This window comes from Fistularia commersonii, chromosome 7 (genome assembly GCF_037954325.1).
Source record: "Fistularia commersonii isolate RoL2024-O1a breed Wild chromosome 7, RoL_Fcom_v1.0, whole genome shotgun sequence".
Taxonomy (NCBI): domain Eukaryota; kingdom Metazoa; phylum Chordata; class Actinopteri; order Syngnathiformes; family Fistulariidae; genus Fistularia; species Fistularia commersonii.
In genome coordinates this window covers 3,526,646-3,542,824 of record NC_141290.1, presented here as the reverse complement: position 1 = coordinate 3,542,824, position 16,179 = coordinate 3,526,646, and the positions used below count along the sequence as shown (strand labels likewise).

The following is a 16,179-nucleotide window of genomic DNA, read 5'->3' as shown; positions in this document are numbered from 1 at the left end:
AGGGGATGTGAATCTGCATTTTTGGGATGATTTTTTGTTCTGTGAGCTGTCCAGATGCTAAATGCTAAGCGCGGTAGCGGTTTCATGTAAACAGGGCGAATTCTGTCACCTTAGCTTAACAGAAAGGGTGTCAATCTTACACGACTCTGCATTTTTGGGACCATTTCTTGTCCCATGAGCTGTCCGGATGCTAGATGCTAACCGCGGTAGACGTTTTATGTAAACAAGGTGAATTCCGTTGCCTTAGCTTCACAAAGGGGATGTGAATCTTACAAGAATCTGCATTTTTGGGACACTTTTTTGGCCCGTGAACTGTTCGGATGCTAAATGCTAACCATGGTAGCCGTTTTATGTAAACAAGGGGAATTCAGTCACCTTAGCTTAACAAAGGGGGTGTCAATCTTACAAACATTTGCATTTTGGGACTATTTTTGTCCAGTGAGCTGTCCAAATGCTAAATGCTAACCACGGTAGCCGTTTTATGTAAACAGGGCGAATTCTGTAACAGAAAGGGTGTCAGTCTTACAAGATTCTGCATTTTTGGGACCATTTCTTGTCCCATAAGCTGTTTGGATGCTAAATGCTAACCGATTTTGTGGAAACCAGGTGAATTCCGTTGCCTTAACTTAACAAAGGGGATATAAATCTTACAAGAATCTGCATTCTGGGTCAATTTTTTGTCCTATGAGCTGTTCGCATGCTAAATAGTACAGCGGTAGCAATTTTGTGAAAATAAGGTGAATTCTGCCGCCTAAACTTAAGAGAGGGGATGTAAATCTCACACCTGACCAAGTGGTTTTATCACTAAAAATGCAAGTTTTTTCCCCTCCACCTAAACAACTAGTTAGCCGAGTTGTTTCGTTGTCTTAACCCAAATACGCAGTGACATTTACCCCAAGCCCCACATCGGTCTCAACATGAACCGAAGCTCGCCAAGCAGCGTTGTCCTTGTGTGCCGTATCAGATACTTTTGCCAAAAAGCAAATCGGTTCCAGCAACAGTTAATTTTTCAAAGATTTCCCCAGTTGCATCATCACCACGTTTGACTTTTCGCTCCGACAACTCGCGCCTCTCTAGGGTTTCGTCATTTGGACAAACCAAACCTCCTGTTTTCTGTTCAAGGACGTCACAGAAAGCACTTAATTACATTTTATTTAGGCATCTTGCATCCAATGATGCTTCGAATTCCCCTAATTCCCAACTATATTTACAATAATTTCCGGACGATAAGCTGCGACTTTTTTCACGTAAACAACAATGTGGCTAATATAGGACTTTTTTGGTTGGGGACGCTAACGAGCTTCACGCCGCTAATACGTTTATCCTCGTCACATCAGACCGATGAAATGACCGGGAAATTCTGAGTACGTTCAACTCCGACACCGAAGAAGACGACTTTGACGGTTTTAGTGCGCAGGAGGAAGCCCGAGATAGCGATCGGCTAGCCGGTGCGGCTTATATTGAGGTGCGCTCAAAAGTCTGGAAATTATGGTAAATCCCAAAAAGTATACATATATATAGTCTTTTCTTTTGAGGTGACTGACTCTTACAGCTCAGGTTTGGACGCCGTTGTTGCCACAACGCAAACGGATTGAGCCGCATACATAGAACTCTATTCGCCCAAAAGGAAATTCTTTTACCCGAAGGCTCCAAAATGATAGTAGTGTCACCACTCGACATAGTACCGATATTATTATTGTCTTAGGTTTCCTTCCTGACTTGTACAGCTTGATGGCCACAGACCTCCTGTGCTGCGTTCATGGAGAAAGAGGTGTTGTCCCAAGATACTGACACTATGATATAGCATATATATCTATATGTACCGTTTTTTCCGGACTATTGAGCGCACCTCAATATGAGCCGCACCGGCTAGCCGATCGCTATCTCGGGCTTCCTCCTGCGCACTAAAACCGTCAAAGTCTTCGGTGTCGGAGTTGAACGGACTCAGAATTTCCCGGTCATTTCATCGGTCCGATGTGAGGAGGATAAACGTTTTAGCGGCGTGAAGCTCGTTAGCGTCCCCCACCCAAAAAAGTCAATATATTAGCCGCATCGTTGTTTACGTGAAAAAAGTCGCGGCTTATCGGCTGGAAATTACGGTATATGTTTCATAATCAGAGTTCTCTGGGATCAGTCTTATTCTAGTCTTGGTCTTACGACGACATCATGTAATTTTGGCCTCACACCAAACCATTTTCACGGTCACAGACTAAAAAGTGATTTATTGTTGGAATTTTAGGAGTACAGCGCTCCCGTTTGTATCGGTCATTAAGTATAAGGTGGTAGTCAGAGCGGTTTTAGATCGGTCTTTTACGAGTCTCGGGCTTACGACGATATCAAACGTGTTATATTACGGCAAGTCTTCCGGTCGTTACGGTAACGTAACATAGTCGACAACCAATAGAGGAGCTCCAACAAAACTCGAAACTTGGTAGACAAACAATCGCCAGAGCGGTGTCGGGGCCAGAGACGGTATTTGTCGGCGGTATTGCCGGCGAAGGACATCCCGATGGGTGTGGAGTGTCCGGAAAGAGCTTCCTCCTCAGTGGTCTCGGTCCACGGCTGGAGGTTGGACTCCTGTACCGCCTTTAGCGACCTAGCGGTTTTGTCCCAAGACGCTGTTGCTATCAATGTTCCCTCTGATTTTTCATATGTCTGCGCATACAGACAACCTCCCTGAGCACACTGAGGACCAATGTGAGCGTCATTAGATGTGCACGCTGTGCGGCCACACACTAGTATCACACCTGGGATCATAGCTTGCATTTAGTCCATATTTTTCAATCAGAAAACTCGCTGACTACTTTAGCTTCGCTGCATGTTTTGCAGAGCAGACTTTTGTCACTTGGAAAAAGAAAAAATCTCACCCAGTTTCACCGCTTGTTCTTCTATTTGCACAAACTCCAACAGCTGTTCCAATTTAAAAGAACCGCATTTTTTTTTACTTTGGTTTGGTAAGCTAAGGGGTTAGCATGTTAGCATTAGCGCCACTTAACTCCCCCACACTGTTGTTATTGTCATATAGCGTGCATGGGCAGAGCACGTGCGCAAGTACTGTCAATGCCGTCATTGGCCGAGTAGCGAAATTGCAACGGATCGTATGATTGGCTGGACAGCTGTCACTCACAGAGTTACACAGCAAAATGATACAGAGAAAAACGTTATATATCTAATTCATTTGCGGTGTGCTAACTGCGCTGGATAGGTTTTCAGTAGCGCAGCTTAGAGGGAACATTGGATACTATTCTATATATATATATATATATATATATATATATATATATATATATATAATCTGAGCTGTCTTACATCAGTCTTTTCCTAGACTTGGTCTTCCAATCATATCAAGCAAGTCTTCACGGTGATGTAACTCAACCAACCAATAGATGAGTTCCAAAACAGGAAACCCGGAAGACTAACTATCCCCATAGCGGCGTTGGCGGCCGAGACGGTATTTACGCGCAGTATCCTCAGATGCCTCCGCTAGCAAGCGCAGTTGTTCTCGTCGGACAGAACCGCCCTTCGCGTCGTCACTCGGCATTTGTCTCCCTTCCAACTAATTTTAGTCGATTTAGACACATTCCTACTTGATCCCAAAAGTCTTCCCAATTCTTATCTCAACTCCCTCCGGCTCTATCGGCTTGAAGAGTCCATTGAAGAGACATTAGCCGATCACAATGCGAGCAGCGATTTGAACACGCTCTTCAGCATCGACTCTTGCTAACGTGAACGTGTTGCGTACACATTCGGGATTTCCTTTGCAGTCGGGGAAAAAAATGTATTCCTCAAGTGGAAACGTTGACTTTTAAAATAGTACCGTAATTTCCGGTCTATTAGGCGCACCTGAATATAAGCCGCACCGGCTAAAAATAACAAAATAAATCTATGTAAAACATTTATAGACCACGCTTGTCTACAAGCCGCAGGTGTCCACGTTGCAGCATGAGATATTTACACAGAAACATTAAAACTTGGTAAAGTCGACAAATACGCACTGGAAGTGTTTTTTTTTTCCCGCAACAGTGCCTGTAACAGGGCTGATGAAAAAGATTAATAATAAAGGAAAAGTCCATCCATATCTTCCTCCTGCGCACCAAAACCAGTAAAATTGTCTTCGTAGGTGTCGGAATGGAACGGTGATGCGACAAGGCTAAATGTTTTGGCGGCGTGAAGCTGGTTAGCCCAAAAAATTAGCAACAAAGTAGCGAAAAATGGTGGCTCATAGTCCGGATATGACGGTACTTTATTGATCCCCATATAACCCATAACAATGAATATAGATATAAATATAAATAAGAGACAATTAAAAGGAAAAAGTCAATAATAAGCATACTCTTGTTGAAATCTTCTCGTCTTGGCAACTGGACTTCAGTTCTGATGACCAACCGGGAGTTTCCCAATATAACTGGCATGATTTTGGGCGTGTTTAAGTTATGGTGGCCTCGTGTAAAAAATCAAAGAGTTCATCTTCCGAAATTAGGTGTTTTCTTGTCGAAATCTTCTTGTCTTGGCAACCGGACTTGAATCCTAACTGAAGAAGCCTCTAGGATGAGGGGTCTTCAAGTGAAAAATTCAAGTCCGGTTGCCAAGATGAGAAGATTTCGACAAGAATTCACCATAACCTGGATGACTGAGATCCTCCAAAGATGCGTAAGGGGGTTGTTATGCTAATGGAGGTGTCGTTTGTCGGAACAAAAGAGCAACTTTTTGGGATTACCTGGATTGGACTGTGACAAGGTAAAGCTAAACATCCTGTTGGATCACATGAACCGAGGACCATGTAGAAGCTACCGGGAGCTTGTTCTGGTGGTGGATCTTTCCTGCTTTTTGGAGGGTGCAGAAGGTCCTGGGCCATGTGTGCAAATCTGTTTTGGTCCGAGGTCCCCTCCTCTGTTCACAGATGTTTTTTCTGCTTTGACAAAGATGGCTTCTTTGACCTTCTCGAACCATCTCTCTCCTCCGGACATTGCTGTCTTCAAGACCCTTGCGGTGGCCCAAAACCCTCGTGGTTGTATCGGGCGACACCCCACAGGTCACCAGAACCGAAAAAGCCTCCGGGATGAGGGGTTGATACGTCTTCAAGTGAGGAAACTCAAGTCCAGTTGCCAAGACAAGAAGATTTTCAACAAGAATCCACCATGGACCTCCGCAGACACATCGTCAAGGATGGCTCCCAGTTAGTCCTTCACCTTCCACACTGACGCCCATTCAAGATTGTCCAAGTCGGGTCCAACCGAGCTGGTTGAAGAGTAAGCTGGCTACCATCGAGGAGTTCACTTCAGACACCAAACATCCTGCTCTGACCTTTCCTGTCGGGCAGTGCTCCACAACTTTTTCTGCGCCTTTAAGTTGTGCCGGATGAATATTCACGCTTTTTTTTTTTTTGCTTGGTCTCCGTTCATGGCCTCTTCGCCGGATATCATACCGAGTGGGCTTGAATCACCTGTCTGGATAAATCCCTATTTTAAGTAGGTCTCCTGGTATTATCGGTTAAAAGCGTATTTCTTTTTCCTCGGCTCTTCTTCTGTCTCCTCGCCGTGGCTTTTTCCCCTTTGCAAAGAAACTTTTTTTGCTAATTTTGCTATTTTATGGGTTAAACGCTTGCAAAACCCCAGAGGAGAAGTTCAACCTTTGTCCAATTCTTCGAACCGCTCGTCGACTTTTCTCTTCCCGGACTTTCAGGGTAACATAATCGGCATGAATTGTGGGAAATGTAGTTTACGGTCAACACACACGTTTGAATCAGACCTTTTACTGTATATTTCACTGTATTTAACACACACATAAGGCGCACCTGATTAGCGGGCGGGTTTTATATACAATCCATGGCCACACTTCCCCCTTTAACGTTCTCATGGTGTCCTCTACTACATCCGCTTTACAACAACAACAACACACACAAGCATACAAGTCTGGGTATGTAAAAATAGAGCGGGAGCTAAACTGAATTTGGTATTTTTTTACCGATAATCGTCATCAATCAAACCCATGGAAGTCCTCATCCTCTGTTTCTGATTTGAACAGCTGCGCTAAATCTCCATCTAACATGCCAGGTTCACTTTCTTCACTGTCAGAGTCACTTTGTGGCTCCTCGGAAATGATGCCAGCTTTTGCGAAAGCTCGAACAAAAGTGCCAGCGGACACATTAGCCCGAGCGTCTACAATCTATCCGCAAATTGTGGCGTAATTGTGGCCCTGCCTTCCATTATTAGTGAAACCGTGGTCTCCAAGAAGACTTTTCGTACCCTGTTGTGCGAATCGCTAGCGTGCCGGTCCCTTTCTTCTGCACAGTGTGACTCACCGGGATGTCGAAAGTGAGCGGCACCTCGTCCATGTTGGTGACGAGGCAGGGCTGGATGTGTTTGTCGGCCATGTTTTCAGGGTTGTTAAAACAACAACGTTCTGCATAACGCACATACGCGCTCTGTTATGTACAATCGATGCCCACACTTCCCCCTATAACGTCCTCATGGTTTCTCTACTACGCACACAGGGCGCACTGCACTATAGGGCGCGCCGCACATTTTGAAGAAAATCCAAGACTAAGAAAAGAAAATACGGTAAGTCGTGTTTCGCGGGTTGCATAAAATGACGTGGTGGGCCACATTTTGCCGGCGGGTTTAAAGTATCCAGATCTCATCTCATGTGATCGAGACCAGCATCTTGACATCCGTCAACAGAGAGGATTTTTCAAAATAAAAAAGGAAATAACGTAAGTGATTTATTCTTTCTGAGCGGCGGCCCAGTACCAAACCACCCACGGAACGGTACCGGCCCGCGACCCGGGCGTTTGTTGTACGACCAGTCCAGTTTTTTTGGTTAACGTGGACTCCAAGGTTCTTCTAGGAGTCCACTATCTCCACCTCCACACCCTGGATGGTGATTGGTCTCCTCTGATTCTTCCTAAAGTAGTTTTGGACGCAAAGTAACCCCGGCGGTTTCGTCCTTCGCAGCCCGGCTTCCCCGCATGAGCTGCCCGCCGTCGGGACCCTATCGGCCGAGATGGAGTCGCTGAAGAAACACCTCTCGCGGATCGACTCGCCAACCGTCCTCTGTCACAACGACCTCCTGACTAAAAACATCATCTACAACCGAAAAGAGGGTGAGACGCCTCCTTGCATGTTGCTTAAAAAAAAAAAAAAAAAAAATCCAGATTCCCGTGTCGTGATTCACCAACTCGACGCTTCTTTGACTTTCTCGAGCACACTGCGAAAAAAAAAAACAAAAAACGGGGAGGTGAGAAATTTAAAAGAAATCACAAGGTAGTGGATTCTTTTAATTATTATATTTTTTTTATAGAAAAAAAAAAAATAAAAAAAAAAAAAAAAAAAAAAAAAAAACAGGAACAATCAATTTTTTTTTTTAAAGCAGCATTTTTCAGCAGAGCTTCACACAAAACGCCGAAGGACTTTTACCGAATCCGCATATCGGGGAGGAGGGAAGGAGGGGTTATTTGTCCCTGGAGAGACAAGGAAGGCGCAATGAGGCTGGTTTTATTTTCTTTTTTAAATAGAAAAAGGCTAAAGGCACAGGGAGAGCGTTTTTGAACAAATTACAAAATAGAAATTCAGAAAAGGGAATGGGCGAGGGGGCGCTTTTCCACATTCATGCTTGCTAATTTGCGCACTCTCACACACACACACGCTCACACACATCGGTTAACCAGCTAAGAGGGGGAAGAATGTGAGGTCACATTATTATCATTATTATTCTTTTAAATTCATTTATTTTTTTGTAAATATTCGAGAGACGGCAAAACAAGACCAGATGGGTTTAGAAAATATTTTAGGCCCATCTTAAATTCAGCGCGAAATTTTCAAACGGCAGTTTCTGTTCACGTCCACACACACACACACACACACACTCATGCATACATATGCACGTGTGAGTTTGCGGTTTGCCGTGTGTTTACCGCTGTATTCCTACTCTGTTAATATTTATTATCCATGTTCCTCACGTTTGTTCATCAAGCGTCTTCCTCTCCCCGAGGGTCCGTCACGTCGTCATGGTAACGCCCCCCCCCCCTCCCGTCTCCACCAGGTGTGGTGAAGTTCATCGACTACGAGTACGCCGACTACAACTACCAGGCCTTTGACATCGGCAACCACTTCAACGAGTTCGCCGGTGGGTGTGATTAACCCCTACACGTCCGCCTCGGCCTTGAAATCCAACCAGTGTGTGTATGTGTGTGTGTGTGTGTGTGTGTGTGTGTGTGTGTGTGCACATGTTGTCTGGCAAAGAATCCAAAGAAACCCCGGTAAGTTATGATATGAAAGAGTTTGGACATTGACATGGAAATTTGGACGTGTGTGTGTGTGTGTGTGATCATATGGTCACACACACACAAACATGTGTGTGTGTGTGTGTTAATTTTTCTGTTGTTGAGTTATGATATAACATTATGAGTATGAAAATGAGTTAATATTTATGTTGAAACTGAGGGTTTGTGTGTGTGTGTGTTTGTGTGTGTGTGTGTGTGTGTGTGTGTGTGTACACATGTTGTCTGGCAAAGAATCCAAAAAAACATGAACATTGACATAGAAACTTGGACATGTGTGTCTGTGTGTGTGTGATCATATGGTCACAAACATGTGTTTGCGTGTGTGTGTGTTAATTTTTCTGTTGTTGAGTTATGATATAACATTATGAGTATGAAAATGAGTTAATATTTATGTAGAAACTGTGTGTATGTGTGTGTGTGTGTGTGTGTGTGTGTGTGTGTGTATACACATGTTGTCTGGCAAAAAATCCCCCAAAACCCTGTTAAGGTATGAAAGTGTTTGAACATTGACAGAAACTTGGACGTGTGTGTGTGTGTGTGTGTGTGTGTGTGTGTGTGTGTGAACAGATGGCTACATATATATACGCACACACACACATTTGTTGTGGTATGAAAGTGCGTGAACAGTGAAGAAACTAAGGTTGGAACCTTTGCATGTGTGCATATGATCACACACATACACGTGTGTGTGTGTGTGTGTGTGTGTGTGTGTGTGTGTGTGTGTGTGTGTGTGTGTGTGTGTGTGTGCGTGATCATATGGTCCCATACACAAACACACACATATGTGTTTCTATATAAATACATTACATTATGATATTAATGATCTGAAAGTGTGTTAAAATACACATAGAAACTAAACGTGTGTGTGTATGTGTGTCAATTTGTATCAATTTTTCCAGTTTTTTTACATGTAGGCTTCACACACACACACACACACACACACACACACACACACACACACACACACACACACACAGACACAGACACACGTCCAACCTTAGTTTCTATGTCACACACTTTCATATCACAAATTACTGGCATGTTATTGGATTATTTGCGGGAAACTGTGTGTTTATGGACACGCACACACAATCTGTGTGTGTGTGTGTGTGTGTGTGTGTGTGTGTGAGTCCTAGATGTAAAGAAAAAAAAGGGAAAAATGAAATAATTGTCAGAGAAAAAACGTTGAGACTTTGAAAGAATAGTCGGACATCAGGAGATTTTCTGGCGTCGGTCACGACCTCCCGGAGTTGACCTGCTACCCAGTGAGCGCGCCAGGAGACGGTTTCTACGTATATTATGGGATGGCCCCCGCTCGCCTCCGCGGTCCGGCCAAGGCTAATGGCCTTAAGAGGTTCTTTGATGCGGCGGTCGTGTCACGGCGGCGCCTCACAAGGTTAACGCCACGCTTTACGCGACGATTATCGATTTAACGCTTTGGCACGAAAACCGTAAGACGCTTGTCGGCCCTGAAGGACGGCGGGAAAAGTAAAGTATCCGTAAATGAAATCACGAAACGAAATTTATTAGCGTTTATGCTCAACGGGTTCCGACTGACAAGTCCATCATCTCGTTTCTAAGCGACGACATCATTGTTTAAACTCCAGCTTTTATCATTTATTTTATTTTAACTTTCCTATTATTTTTTTTATTTAAAATTATTTTTAAATAATTATTTTTTTATTAAATAATAATTATTTTTTTATTTAAATTATATTTATTCATCTTATTATTTATCATTTTATTATGTTTTTATTATATTATGTGCTTTATCAATATTTTCCATAAATACAGCAGAATTGATAAGAAAGCAATGCAAATTTAAAAAAAAAGGTTTTCAAATGAATTAAATTTACAAAATAATAAAATGGGCAAAGTTAGGAGATATTTATCTTAATGTGCAAGGAATTGGTGGGAGCTATTTTACACCACCAGGTGTTTATTGGATTCATAGAAACAGGTAAAAACGTTTCTCTTTCAGGACTTTTTACTGCGCTGACGCCCCAGATCAGGTTGGCAGCAAGTTAGGCTATGCAGTGTGTGTGTGTGTGTGTGTGTGTGTGTGTGTACGTTTGTGTGTCTCTGTCCAAAAAAAAAACAAAACAAAAAAAAAACCCTCATTAACCCAAGCTTACTGTTCTGTATATTTCCTGTGCATCGTGAATTTGCAAGTGTATTTGCTGTCCCTATGTCCTCTATTGTAAGTCGCTTTGGATAAAAGCGTCTGCCAAATGTAATGTAATGTAATATAATAGAATTTCATTAGCCGCTGCGCTAACACGTACATGTGTGCGTTGTGTCCTGGAGGTGTGAACGACGTGAACTACGGTCTGTACCCGAGCCGGGAGCTGCAGAGCGATTGGCTGGCCGCCTACCTGGAGAGCTACAAGAGCAGCCGAGGCCTGGACGCCACGGCGACGGAGGAGGAGGTGACGAGGCTCTACGTTCAAGTCTGCAAATTCTCTCTGGTGAGCGGCCGCCCTCCTTCGAAACCTCCGCGCCCACCAAGAAGTCACCTGAATGTGCGAACCTGAATATGGTGTCGGGATGGGAGAGTGAATGGTTGTTCGTCTCTTTATAACGTGTGAATGAGAGCGAATAGCTGGTGATTCAATATGATGTGTGAATTAGAGGGTGAATGGCAGCATGCTCGTATATGGTGTCTGAATTTGAATCTTCTTCTTCTTCTTCTTCTTCTTTCGGCTTTTTCCCGTCAGGGGTCGCCACAGCGAGTCAACTTTCTCCATCTAACCCTATTCTCTGTATCCTCCTCTCTCACACCAACTACCTTCATATCCTCTCTCACTACGTCCATAAATCTTCTCTTTGGTCTTCCTCGAGACCTCTTGCCTGGCAGCTCCAATTCCATCATCCGTCTGCCAATATGTTCACTATCCCTCCTCTGTACATGACCGAACCATATGGTGTCTGAATGAGAGGGTTAATACTTGTATGCCCAAATTATGTGTAAATGAGAGGGTGAATGGCAGCATGCTCTTATATGGTGTCTGAATAAGAGGGTCAATACTTGTATGCCCAAATGATGTGCGAATGAGAGGGTGAATGGTAGAAGGCTCTTATATGGTGTCTGAATTAGAGGGTCAATACTTGTATGCCCAAATGATGTGCGAATGAGAGGGTGAATAGCAGCATGCTCTTATATGGTGTCTTAATGAGAGGGTCAATACTTGTATGTCAAAGTAATGTGACAGTCATATGTCTCTTTATAATGTGTGAATAAGAATGAATACCTCTCTCTATATGATGTGTGAATGAGAGGGCGAATGGCAGCATGTTCTTATATGGTGTCTGAATTAGAGAGTCAATACTTGTATGCCCAAATTATGTGTGAATGAGAGGGAGAATGGCAGCATGCTCTTATGTGGTGTCTGAATGAGAGGGTCAATACTTCTATGCCCGAATTATGTGTGAATGCAAGGGTGAATGACAGCATGCCCTTATACGGTGTCTGAAGGACAGGGTCAATACTTGTATACCAAAGTAATGTGACAGTCGTATGTCTCTTTATAATGTGTGAATGAGAGTGAATACTTCTCTCTATATGATGTGTGAATGAGAGGGCGAATGGCAGCATGCTCTTATATGGTGTCTGAATTAGAGGGTCAATACTTGTATGCCCAAATTATGTGTGAATGGGTGGGTGAATTAGAAGTCTTTATCTGATTTGTGAGTGAATGGTTGTATGTCTGCAGATGACATGAATGAGAGTGAATAGTTGTATGTTCAAAAGGCGTGTGAATGACAGGGTGAATGATTGTATGTCTCTTTATAATGTGTGAATGAGAGTGAATAGATTGGTGTTTCAATATCTTGTGTGAATGAGAGGGTGAATAGCAGCATGCCCTATACGGCATCTGAACGAGAGGGTCAATACTTGTATGCCCAAATGAGGTGTGAATCAGAGGGTGAATAGTAGCATGTCTTTATGGAATCGGGATGAGAGGGTCCAGTGACGTGCTGTCACTAGAGGCAGGGGCCGGGCCTCACCAAAAAATGCAAAATGAAAAAAGTAATTCAATGGTTATATTTATTCAGTGATTTTGTACTATAAAGTTATTTTACACATAGCTTCACCATTTTTAGTTTTTTTTTTTTTTTTCCAAAATCGCAAAAAAAATTCACATATACTGTTCAAATATGAGGAAGAGACGTTATTGAGAGGGTCAATACTTGTATGCCCAAATGAGGTGTGAATGAGAGGGTGAATGGTAGCATGCCCTTATATGGTGTCTGTACGAGAGGGTCAATACTTGTATGCCCAAATGATGTGATGGTTGTACTTCTCTTTATGATGTTTGAATGAGAGGGTGAATGGCCGCATGCCCTTATATGGTGTGTGAATGTGGGGTCAAAACTTGTATGCTCAAATGATGTGTCAATCAGCGGGTGAACGGTTGCAAGTCCCTGGGATTGACCCCCCCCCCACCACCACCACCACCATGACCCTCGAAGCAGGACAAGCGGTATCGATGACGAATGAATGAATCAATCAATCAATCAATCAAACTATCTGAGAGAAATCACAGGGATGCATTTTTCAACATTTAGACCAAAGAATGTATCATTTGGACCTCCTGCGTCCCTCTGAGCGGCTTTCAGTCATACATCCCTCCGCTGTCATTTCCTCCTGATTTGCGTGCCGTGAGTGTGTGTCTTTGCATGAGTGTGTATGTGTCTGCATGTGTGTGTGTGTGTGTGTGTGCGCACACTTACTGCAACAACATCCACATGTGCGCTCACAGCTCAGGGGGCGTCACATTTTAACAATTTACTTTTCCAGCACCCAGAAAACGCCAAAAAAAAAAAACCCCTCCCGAAAGCAAACCAAACGCGCTCCACGCCTGACCTACCGCTGCTCGGAGCGTGATGGGCCCCGTCTGGGTTGATTAGAACCTGCTGCCGGGGGGAAAATGAGAGACAGCGGCCAAAATGATTTCTCTTACGACCACAATTTTCATTCTTGGGTGAGACGCTGGGCTATCTGTCTGAAAAGTGCTCCTGCGAGGTTCCGCACAATATACCCAATTGTGCTCCAACCCTTTTTTTTTTTTTTTTTTTTTTTTTAAAGGTGGTGCGAGCGGCTAAAGAAACAGCCCAGAAATAATGATGAAAAATATCCCCCGTTTTTTTTTTTTTTTTTTAAGTAACTCATGAATGTGGCAAAATAAAGGGTGGGGAGCGAGCCGAGGAGGAAGTGGAAGACGGCCAAGTTTCCGAACACGTCTGGGTTTTTTTTTTTTCTTTTTTTTTTTTTTTTCTGGGAGTGAGGGATGCTCCAGCTGCTGGCCAAACGGCGGCCGGCTGCAAAAAAAAAAAAAAAAAAAAAAAAAAAAAAAAAAAAAAAACACTTGATCTTCACTCATCTGAACGACGTGTTTTTTTTGTTTTTTTTTGAGTTTTTTTTTCAACTGAAACGTTTCCCGGCGGTACGATACGTATTTTTCGCATTTATTAATTGAATCATCGTTCATTCTCATTCATCCATTCATTCTGTATGAGACAAAACAGCAATTCGCCGTCTCATATCAAGATTTACAACATTCACTGTCTTTTTCACAACCATTCACTCATTCTTTCATACATCATATATGGACATCCAGCATTCACCCTCTCATTCATGTCATAGAGACATACAACCATCCGCTCATTCATTCACGAGTCCTCTTGTTGTGACGTGCAAACATTCAAGAGCTGCAAGATTTGCCGAACATAAAGCGACAAACAATTCGGTCGCTTATTCGTTCACGCGTCATTTGGAGACGCGCAAGCATTCATCCTTTCATTCACTCATCAAATAGAAACATAAAACCTAGAGACAAATGACAGTCACGTGTGATATAGAGACATACATATTGAAAACATACCTCCTCACCAAGCGTTACCTCACTAATCGCCCCAAACCCCCTTGAAAAAACAAACCCAAAAAAAACGAAGAAATGAATGTATGTTTGTATATGGTTTTCAGATGGCTAGTTGGTAGAATGGTCACTTCTGACTTCTGTCTTCGGTGACTGAACTGCACATTGTGATATAAATGTAATGTAATACATCAATTCACGCCATCATTCACCCTCTCATTCACATTTCATACATCCTTCACTCTCTCATTCACGCGTCACAAAGAGACATACGTCCATTCAGTCACTCACTCATTCACACATCGTATGGAGACGTCCAACCATTCATCCTCTCATTTATACATCATATAAATACGTAAAACCATTAATTGCCGAATTCATTCACCCTCTCATTCACAACTCATATCAAGAAAAAAACAACCACAAAGCAACGAACAGCCATTCAGTCAATCATTCATAGTAGGACAAACAACATTCACCCTCTCATTGGTGTCGTAGAGATGAACAACCATCCACTCATTCATTCACACATCATATAGAGACGTCCAACTTATTCACCCTTTCATTCACATCTCCAATCACATTTTGGAAAATTCACTCCTTCATTCACATCTCATCCAACCGTTCACAGTTCCATCCAGTCCAGGGTCTCCAAAGGAGCTCCTGGGCGTCGAAGCGCTAACCGCTGCGCCGCCGCCGCTTCATTTCCTTGTCTGTCTCACACACTCTAACCGCTCCCTTTTCCTCAGTTTTATAAACACAAAAAAATTCGATTTCTATTTTCTCTCCCTCCGTCTTGAGACGTGGAATGAATAAATTGAATGATAGTTTCGAAAAAAAAAAACGTCACATTCCGAATCGGAGGCCAGCTGCGCGTTCGATGTTTCGCTAGCCGCCATTCCTCTGGCGTCACATGACCGCCTGTCACGTTGCTAACCCACGTCGTCGGGTTCAGGGCCCCGGATGAACAGATGTGTCACACACACACACACACACTCAAATGGGGCCCCGGATTTAACACCGCTCGAGTCATAATCCCTGACAAATCTTTTTTTTTTTTTTTTAAATTTACCGCCCTTCCTCTTCCTCTGTCGGGATTCCCGTCCTGCCAAGTGATGTCACACTCTCTTTTTTTTTTTCTCAGCGGCTTCCCGGCCCGCTGACTGACGCTTCTTCTTAATGGAGACGAGTTATTAATCATAATGGAAATTTGTCGAATCTCCCTCCAAATAAAGATTAGACGATGAAAATCTGCCAGGGGAAGAAAAAGAAGAAGAAGAAGAAGAAGAAGAAGAAGAAGAAGAAGAGGAGGGGAAGAAACCGCACTTTGGCCCTTCAAGTATTTCATTCCAGCCCTTTATTTGATTATCAAATAAAAATGCGATTATATCACTGGGCCGCAGAACAGAGGCCCGTCTGGATCTTATTACCAGTTGCTATTAGCGGTCCCACCATGGAGATTTACGACACGGGCGGGGAACAACAGAAATTTATGGAGGCGCGGAAGTCTGCGAGGCCATTAGGGGAGGGAACCGTTCAATCGGGGTCCGTCGCCGAGATCGGGGTTAGCTGGAAAATCGCGTTTGCGGATTAATTTGGTGCAAGTTCTCGAGAAAATCTATTTCGGTACGAATTGTTTTTTGTCGTTTGACCGTGAAAAATGACTGTTTCCGCCGTCGCTCTTACCGCCGCGCTTTACGTTCAACGCATCGGCTAACGCAAGCTAGCCCTTGAGGAAAAAAATGAGATTTTGTCGGGAGGAAACGGTGAGACTGTAGAGGCGTTGCAAGAAAAATGCATTTAATGGAAAATATCAAGATTCCTGGCTAAGTTATGCGTTCGTCGCAACAGGTGATACACAACCTAGGCGTTATTAGCGGCTAACGGCTAGTGGCTAACAAAGCTGTGAAACCCTTGCTTTGCCACGTTCAAGCCGGTCCGCAGAAACATTTTCATACATAAAACCTGGTGACCTTCACACACACACAACCTTCAAAACCTCACTCCATTGTCTATTTT

General features: G+C 43.4%; 1 protein-coding gene across 2 annotated transcripts in view; it reads left to right on the top strand.

The window, feature by feature from the left end:
- Positions 1 to 16,179, top strand: part of LOC147232377 (ethanolamine kinase 2) — a 56,918-nt gene that overhangs the window by 23,847 nt on the left and 16,892 nt on the right. For both annotated transcript variants that reach the window (XM_086149200.1, XM_086149201.1), the window contains exons 4-6: positions 6,954 to 7,102; positions 8,041 to 8,124; positions 10,589 to 10,749. In XM_086149200.1, coding sequence (XP_086005326.1) covers positions 6,954 to 7,102; positions 8,041 to 8,124; positions 10,589 to 10,749 — 394 coding nt within the window. The remainder of the gene's footprint in view (positions 1 to 6,953; positions 7,103 to 8,040; positions 8,125 to 10,588; positions 10,750 to 16,179) is intronic.